The sequence below is a fragment of the Carcharodon carcharias genome, chromosome 10 (assembly GCF_017639515.1).
Source record: "Carcharodon carcharias isolate sCarCar2 chromosome 10, sCarCar2.pri, whole genome shotgun sequence".
Classification (NCBI taxonomy): Eukaryota; Metazoa; Chordata; class Chondrichthyes; order Lamniformes; family Lamnidae; genus Carcharodon; species Carcharodon carcharias.
Genome location: NC_054476.1, coordinates 128,690,623 through 128,700,383, shown reverse-complemented (window position 1 = coordinate 128,700,383; position 9,761 = coordinate 128,690,623). Strand labels below are relative to the sequence as shown.

The 9,761-nt window shown below is 42.4% G+C and overlaps 1 protein-coding gene across 1 annotated transcript; it reads right to left on the bottom strand.

The window, feature by feature from the left end:
• Positions 1-8,220: 8,220 nt before the first annotated feature.
• LOC121283164 (claudin-4-like) lies at positions 8,221-9,761 on the bottom strand. Its single transcript, XM_041197347.1, has one exon. The coding sequence runs from the start codon at positions 9,667-9,669 to the stop codon at positions 9,037-9,039; it is 633 nt and encodes a 210-aa protein (XP_041053281.1). The 5' UTR covers positions 9,670-9,761; the 3' UTR covers positions 8,221-9,036.

Genomic DNA, 9,761 nt, shown 5'->3' with positions numbered 1-9,761 from the left:
TGGCAAGGGCGCAGAATGTACTGTGGGTGGGGAACTTCAGTAGCTTGGTAGCAGCACTGCAGACCGAGCTGGCTGAGTTCTAAACAACATAGCTGCTAGACTGAGTCTGTAACAGGTGGTGAGGGAACCAACAAAAGGGAAAAATACATTTGACCTCATCCTCACCAAGCTGCCTACTGCAGATGCATCAGTCCATGAAAGTATCCATAGGAGTGACCATTGTACAATCCTGGTGGAGATGAAGTCCTATTTTCACACTGAGGATATCCTCCATCATGTTGTACGGCACTATCACTGTGCTAGATGGGATAGATTTCAAACAGTTCTAGCAACTCAAGGCTGGGCATCCAGGAGGCACTGTGGGCCATCAGCAGCAGCAGAATTGTACTCAACCACAATATTAACCTCATGGCCCGGCATATCCCCTACTCTACCATTAGTACCAAGTCTGGAGATCAACACTGGTTCAATAAAAAATCCACGAGCAGCACCAGGCATACCTAAAAATGAGGTGTCAACCTGGTGGAGCTACAACACAGGACTACTTGCATGCCAAACAGCATAAGCAGCAAGCGATAGACAAAGCTAAGCAATCCCACAACCAACAGATCAGATCTAAGCTCTGCAGTCCTGCCGCATCCAGTCATGAATGGTGGTGAACAATTAAACAACTCACTGGAGGAGGAGGGTCTATAAATATCCCCATCCTCAATAAGTTGGGGGGGGGGGGTTGAGGGGGCAGCACATTAATGCAAAAAATAAGGCTGGAGCGTTTGCAACAATCTTCAGCCAGAAGTACTGAATGAATAATCCATCTCAGCCTCCCCCTGAGGTCCTCAGCATCACCGGGGCTAGTCTTCAGTCAATTCGATTCACTCCATGTGATATCAAGAAACGACTGAAGGCACTAGGTACTGCAAAGGCTATGGGGCCCTGACAATATTCCGGCAATAGTACTGAAAACATCTGCTCCAGAACTTGCTGCGTGCCACCCCCACCCCCCTAACTAACCAAGCTGTTCCAGTACAGCTACAACACTGGCATCAACCAGCAATGTGGGAAATTGCTCAGGTATCTCCTATACACACAAAAGAAGACAAATCCAACCCAACCAATTACCACCCCATTTGTCTACTATCAATCATCATTAAATTGATGGAGGGAGTCATCAACAGTGCTATCAAGCAGCACTTGCTTAGCAATAACCTGCTCACTGACACTCAGTTTGGATCCTGCCAGAGCCACTCAGCTCATGACCTCATTACGACCTTGGTTCAAACATGGACAGAAGAGCTGAACTCCAGAGGTGAGGTGAGAGTGACTGCCCTTGACAATAAGGCAGCATTTGACCAAGTGCGGCATCAAGGAGCCCTAGCAAAACTGGAGTCAATGGGAATCAGGGGGAAAACTCTCCGATGGTTGGAGTCATACCTAGCACAAAAGAAGATGGTTGTGGTTGCTGGAGGTCAATCATCTCAGCTCCAGGACATCACTGAAGGAGTTCCTCAGGGTAGTATCCTAGTCCCAACCATCTTCAGCTGCTTCATCAATGACCTTCCTTCTATCATAAGGTCAGAAGTGGGGATGTTCGCTGATGATTGCACAATGTTTAGTACCATTCGCAACTCCTCATATACAGAAGCAGTACATGTCCAAATGCAGCAAGAACTGGTCAATATCAAGGCTTGGGCTGACAAGTGACAAGTAACATTCACACCACACGGGTGCCAGGCAATTACCATCTCCAACAAGAGAGAATCTAACCAACACCCCTTGACATTTAGTGGCATTACCATTGCTGAATTCTCCACTATCAACACCCTAGGGGATAACATTGACCAGAAACTGAACTGGACTAGCCATATAAATACTGTGGCTACAAGAGCAGGTCAGAGGCTAGGAATCCTGCAGTGAGTAACTCACCTCCTGACTCCCCAAAGCCTGTCCACCATCTACAAGGCACAAGTCAGGAGTGTGATGGAATGCTTTCCACTTGCCTGGATGAGTGCAGCTCCAACAACACTCAAGAAGTTTGACACCATCAGGACAAAGCAGCCTACTTGATTGGCACCCCATCCACAAACATTCACTCCCTCCATCATCGACGCACAGTGCCAGCAGTCTGTACCACCTACAAGATGCATTGCAGAAACTCACCAAGCCTCATTAGACAGCACCTTCCAAACCCCGCTACCATCTGTGCAGCATACACATGGAAACATCTCTACCTGATAGTTCCCCTCCAAGCCACTCACCATCCTGACTTAGAAATACATTGTCGCTGGGTCAAAATCCTGGAACTCCCTCCTAACAGCACTATGGATATACCTACACCAACGGACTGCAGCAGGTCAAGAAGGCAGCTCACCACCGCCTTCGCAAGGGCAATTAGGGATGGGCAATAAATGCTGGCCTAGCCAGTGACACTCACATCCTATGAATTGTGTTTTGTGACTGTAAGGCTTTTTCCAGTGGGGTTCCACAGGATTCAATTCTAGGTCTCTTGTTTTTCACGTTATGTAGCAATGATATAGACTTAAATATAAGGTTTTGATTCAGAAGTTTGTGGATGAAACAAAAATTGACTGTGTGATGGTAAATGGGAAGAAAGCTGTAGAACGCAGGCAGAAATCAATGGACTGGTCAGGTGAGCAGAAAAGTGGCAAATGGAGTTCAGTCCAGAGAAGTGTGAGGTAATGCATTTGGGGAGGAAGAATTAGGCAAGGAAATACACAATAAGTGGTAGGATATTGAGAAGTTTAGAAAGATCTTGGAGTGCGTGCTTGTAGACCCTTGAAGGCAGCAGACAAGTAGCTAAGAGGTTAGGAAGGCATATGGAATACTTCCCTTTATTATCCAAGGCATAGAATATAAGAACAGGGAGGTTATGCTAGAACTGTATAAAACACTAGTTAGGCCACAATTTAAGTACTACATACATTTCTGGTCACTGCACTACAGGAAGGATGTGATCACAGGAGAAAGGGAACAGAGATTTAAGAATATGTTGCCAAGAATGGACAATCTTAGCTATGTGGAAAAATTGGATAGGCTGGGATTGTTTTCTTTGGAAAGTGGAGGCTGAGGGGAGGTTTCACTGGGGTTAACAAAATTATGAGGGGCCTAGATAGTGTGGATAGAGAGGACCTATTTCCTTACCTGAGAGGTCAGCAACCAGGAGCTTGGATTTAAATTAATTGGTAGAAGCTTTACAGAGGAATTGAAGAGAAATCTTTTCATCCAGAGGGTGGAGGTCTGGTATCCACTGCCTAAAAGGGTGGTAGAGGCAGGAATCCTCAGCCCATTTAAAAATACTTGGCAGTTGAAGTGCCATTGTTTACAGGATTAGACCAAGAGATGACAAGTGGGATTAAACTGGATAGTTCTTTTTCGACCTGCATAGATATAATGGCCTAAATGGCCTCTTTGTATGCCATACATTTTCTATATTTCTATGTTTACATGTGCCAAAGTTCTTTTCAGCATATTTCTCCTATAGGAAAGGGAGTGAAATGTTGTCAATGAATATATGCTTTGTAATATTTGTTGGCCTATGTGTCAACCTATGCACGTTTAAAAGAAAGCATTAGAGACATATATTACCAGAACTGGCAAACTGCTTTGTGGACTGTGTCTCCTAAAATGTTATTACCTTCAGATCCCTGGAACATGTTATTGAAATAGACCCACAACCTCTCCCCAATTTATATTGTAACCTGTAAATGTGTTGGAACCCCCTTGTACCAAAAACAGCAACAACTGTAGCAGTTTGCAGCAATCATTGCACTCTCCTGCACTCCATCCAGAAAAATGATGAAGGAGACTATTTTAGCCCACCAGATCTGTGCTGGTGTTTGCTCTTCAAATGGAGTTATCTACTCTTAAACCATTTCACTTGTCTTTCCCCATATCTTTTGTAAACTTCCTTTTCAAATATATGCCCAATTCTCTTTTAAATAATGTTAAACTATCCACCCCATTTGCCACTTGCTGGAGAACATTCCATATTTTAGTAACTGCGTGAAAGATGTCTTCTAACTTCTCCCTTCATTCTCCCTCCTTCTAGCGATAATCCCATATATGCCTTCCTGTACCCATGACTAACCATGGAAACAATCTTTCACTTTTACATTTCGAATTTTTTTCATAAACTTGATAAAATCTCCTGTTTAACTTTCTATTTCAGCAGAAAGGGTTCTGTTTTTCAGGATTTTCTTCATGGCATTACTCTTCCAAAATGATCTATGCTGTGAGTTTACGTGTTTATGATCCATTGGAGTTATTGGATTTAATAGTGCTGGTGCACAAATGACCAAGGAGTAAGCATTTCAAGAATAAAATGTCCAAATGACACTGGCACAAAACATTCATATTTTAAATTCTACCACCACAATTAGAACGTATTCCCTGTGAACTATTTTAAGCCATTGATAGGGCTTATTGGACTGTGAACACCGCCAACTCCTCCCCTCGCCCACGAATTTCTAATTATTTAAGAGAACTGATTATTTGATCAACACAATTGAATATAATCTTTAATGATTAGCCACAATAAAGCATTAATGCAATAATCTTAAAGCGTTTTTTGCTTTCTTAAAAATTATGTTCCAAAATTATTTCAACAAGTATTAGGAATTAGCCAATAATACTGAGAATATTAAGTTAAGAATCCATCTTACTTTTATCTCTAAATCACAGGAACTTCTTGTACATTTCTAGATCCAATCGTTCTTTCTGTTCCCCATTCACATTGGAATTGTGCAGCATCAAGCCCGCAAACATACCTAGGATTAGAGAGCATTGGGCTCCTGAACCCATTGGGGATCTTCTAGTTCATACTATGGTCTAGGTGCTGCAGCTGGATGTGTGTTGGAGAGAAAATTAGGTCATGGACTATGGCTTGGAGGAACTGAGTAACCAAAGCCCATTACTGTTAAGGAATGGTCCTTGGAGCCGTGAGGCCTAGGCTAAGGTTCATTATTAATCCAGAACTGTATCCTTCACTTCTGTCATGCCTGTTGTAACATATTCAGGTGAGAAACTTTGAACTGGTACCTCAGAGGAAATGGTGGGCCAAAGCCTGTGTTGGGAGGGAGGGCCAGTTTTGGATCCATGATCATGAAACCTGGCTGTTAGGTGAGAAGCAATTGTATTGGTGCCAAATAACAAGGTGTATTTATGGATTTTGGAATGTTTACATCTATGAATTGGCTGCAGACCAAGTAGATTCAGAATACAGATGGAATGTTGAATGATATGTTTAATCACAAAGTGATAGAAGGGATGCAAAAGGTATATATTATAAAAACTCACAAAAGCAATTTAGGGAATTTGAAAAAAAAACCTTTATATATTTTAAAAATGTAGAATTCTCTGATAGAAACAGCCATTAAAGAAATGTCCATAAAATCCCTTAAAGATAATTGGAAAGTTGCTTGAAAAAGATATATATTAATAGATCTGAGTAGCAAACAGCAATGGTGTGGTTAGGTGATGTGACCTCTTTCTGAAGTATCCTTTGGAAACTAAATGATATCTATGAAACTGCCATTTGTTGCTGAAACCCATATCTATGCCTTTTTTCCATCTATTCTTATCTGTTGTAATACCCTCCCGGCCAGCCACCATCTACCACCCGCAATAAACTTGAACTCATCCAAATCTTTACTGGTCATATCCTAATTTACAGCAGGTCTCAGTGACCTGTCACCCCCTGCTTGCTGACCTACATTGGCTCCCAGTCCAGCAAAGGCTTGATTTTAAAATTCTCATCCTTGCTTTCAAATCCTTTCATGGCCTAGTCCCTCCCCATCACTGTAATTTCCTTCAGTCCTAAGCCTTACAGGATTTCTACACTTCTCCAATTCTGGCATCTTGCTATCAGATTTTAATCACTCCACCATTGGCAGCCTTGCCTTTAGCTGCCTATAGGCCTTAAGTCTCTTTATCTCCTTTGAAACAGTCAAAATATACCTCTTTCACCAAGCTTTTTGTTGCTTATCCTAGTACCTCCTTATGTGTTTGGTGTCAAATTTTGTTTGTTATCATTTCTGTGAAGCGTCTTTGTAACATTTTGCTACATTAAAGGAATACATAAATGCAAGTTGTTGTTGCATGAGCAGCACAGCCTCGTGGGTAATTGGTCCCAATTTCTTTGCCAATTCAGAAGGCACACAACTGAGTCTTACATAGTCTCATATAGTCGTTATAGCACAGAAACAGTGATATTTATGCTCCACGTGAGACTCCTCCCACCTTTTTTCATCTGATATACCCTTCTACACCTTTCTCCCTCATGTGCTTAGCTTCACCTTAAATGAATCTATGTGAGTTATCTTAACCATTCCTTGTAGTAGTGAGTTCCATTCTAACTGCTGTATGGGTAAATAAATTTCTCCTGAATTCCCAACTGATTTATTGTGGCTCTATTTTTGGACCCTAGTTATGGTCTCCCCTGCAAGTAGAAGCATCTTTTCTAAATCTGCCCTATTAAACCCTTTTATAATCCTTAATAGGTCACTTCTCAGTCTTCTCTTTTCCAGCAAAAAGAGACCCTGGTCTGTTGTATCTTTTATTTTTAAGATGGCTCTTGGATAGTCAGCTCCCTATACAGAGATCTTCACTATGTACATCCATCCTTCGCCATCTATTGCCCTTTCTCCTCGAACCTCCTCATTCCATTGTTTAGGTTACCCTGGCTCAAATAGTAAGTGAATTTTATCCCTGACTACAAGTTAATTGCTGGTTTAAACTACTACTGCCCATCCCCTGACCATGCCTGCTTTCTGCTTTAATGGAGCTTGGAAGTTTTCTCAAATTTGCCTTCAAAATTCCTGGGCAGAAATTTTCCAGCCTGTCATGCTATTGGAATCTTCCGGTCCTGCCAATATGAATGGAGATTTCAATGGCTCACCAGTCCCACCGCAGGGGAGCATGCCTAGAGGGCGGACCGGAAAATTCTGGTCTTCTCTGGTCATCAAGACTACACTTCTGTACTATCTTACCAGAAGACTCAACTATTATGCCTGTGACTTGCTGCTTTATTACTTATATTTTGAAGTAAATTTAAACAGTTTATAGCCTATACCACAACGCTGCCGTTCCCTGATGAATCTGTGACTGGCCTGCTGGTACTACTGGCTTCTTAGTTTCAGTTATAGGCTGTTCCTGGCCAGAGAAACACTTTTCTGGCCAAAGGGCATCTCCACCGTTTCTGGTTCTTGTGGTGGCGTCCAATATCGGCATCATCATTCTGCCTCGCGACCAATTTTGCACACCTCCTAAATCTTCATGCCCATGAAAATACCTCCATCAGTGTGTCCTTCACTCGTCCACCCTTCAAACTTGACTTGTTCCAGGATATTCTTAGCCAGCCTCCCATATTCTAGCCTCTGTGATCTTGAGGTCATCCAAAACTCTGCTTCCCTAACTCGCCCCAAGACCCATCACCCTTGTACTTGCTCACCTACGATGCCTCCTGATTAAGTGACACCATAATTTTCAATTCCTACCCTTGTTTTTCAAATCCATCCATGGCCTTGCCTCTGCCTATCTCTGTAATCTGCTGCAGCCCCAGAACCCTCTGAGACAACTGCACACCCATTCTGCTCTCTTGAGCATGCCCAGTTTTAATCACTCCACCATTGGTGGCCATGCTTTCAGCTGCCAAGGCCCTAAACTCTGGAATTCTCTCCCTAAACTGCTCCACCTCACTTTCCTCCTTTAAGATGCTTGTTAAAACCTATTCCTTTGACCAAGCTTTTGACCACTTGCCCTGATATCCATTTATGCGGCCCAGTGTCAAATTTTGTTTCACTATGCACATTTAAAGCTGTATGGCACAACATATGTTTAAAGTTTTCTATAAATACAAGCTGTCCTTGTTGATATGGACAATTTCTCAGTTCTGATATGATTTTACTAAAGCCTTTTTTGCATTTCTCCTTATCTTTTTCGTAATATGAAACCCAGAACTGTTCACAGTACTTACTGCAAGTATGGAACAACCAAGGTTTTATAAAAGTCGAACGTAATTCACCTGCTTTTTAATTTTCTCCTTCAGAAAGGAACCCCCGTAAGTTCTTGGTTTTCATATGGCCTTATCCTGTGTCACTTCTTTTAATGATTTGTAGATCTGTAGCCCCTCTGCTCCTTTACCCTGACACTATTTCCTCCTGTTTTTTTTATTAGCCCACACATAAATAAAATTAACACAAGTTCTGAAAGAGATTTGGATTTTATTTTGGCCCTTTTGATTGGCAAATATACTTAGTCCCCAGCTCACTGAACATAAAGTGCCCTAAATACAACCAGGCTTGGAAAAGAAGGGTTCAGACAATCTTCAGAAAATAAACTTAAATGGAGGTAACATTAAGAAAACAATATAAAATGAAAAGACAAAAAATAACTTCACTCACATAGTTGCCACTGAAATACAAATATGATTGGTATTAATATCACGTTACTTAAAGATCTAAACTATTCAGGAAGGGTAGAGACCCATTTCACAGTTACCACTTTCTCACAAGATACGAAATGGCGGCGGCTGATTCTTTCCAATTGGTCCAGATACTCCTAGTGCCAGGTAGGTATTCTGGTTACTGTACAGCTTTATAAAGCATGCCTTCACAAAAAAGGATTGCCGACTAAACTGGTAAATCAATTTCATTGCCGCACATTATATAAACAGCTGCTCAACATCGGTTATTTTATAAAATTTTATTATCTCCCAGCAATATCCCTTTCACAACCATCTTTACTTTCAAACTCCGGCCAGATTTGCAATCCCTGTACCTGAGCTTGTGCTGGTTGCAAGCTCACTGACTTCAAATCCTTCCTGATATTGAGAACTTAGATAACAGGCACGTACGGTTAATAGTAGTTACTGAACTTTTTAAAGAAAATTATACAGCGAATTACTTATCAAGTGTTTTACAGTAAATTGCTTTAATTCTTGGATTGGCAAACAATGTAGAAAACGCGTAGTGTTGGTGTGACCTTATCTCTGGAAATTGTTTCGGATCTGTTCCTTTTCAGTTACACATAGTTCTTACTCGGAGCTATAGATCGAGGCGCAGAATACTTTGCCGAGTAGGAATTCTCGTCTTTGGGAGGGCAGGAACAGCAGAGCAGAGCCCCTCCGAGGATCAGCAGACCCGAGGTTCCCCAACCGATGTACAAGGAAGCTCCAAGTTCTCTCCTCTGGGCGTCCGTCACCAGCGGGTTGTAGAAATCCTTGATGATGGTGTTCGCTGACCAGGACACTGGGATCAGGGTCAAGACTCCAGCCAGGATGAAGATAATTCCCGATATAATTGTGACTTTGGCCTTTGTTGCCTCGTTTTCTATACAGTTGGTGCATTTTCCTCCCACAATGGAGATGAGGATGCCCAGGACTCCCACCACGAGGGAGATAACGGTCAGAGCTCTGGAAGCCTGGAGATCTTGGGAGAGGGCTAGCAGGGAATCGTACACCTTACATTGCATCTGCCCAGTGCTCTGAACAATGCAGTTCATCCAAAGACCTTCCCAAATAATCTGCGCCACCACGATGTTGTTCCCAATGAAAGCGGTCACTCTCCACATGGGCAGCACGCAGGTGAGAAGAGCGCCCAGCCACCCGAACACACACAGGGCTATGCCCAGAATCTGGAGTCCCATTGATGCCATTCTCCTACCTAGTTTTGTGGAAGCAATCCGCAACGTTCCAAGAGAAACAACTTAGTCTGCTTTCACGATCCGGAGCAAGCTGAGGACGAGCA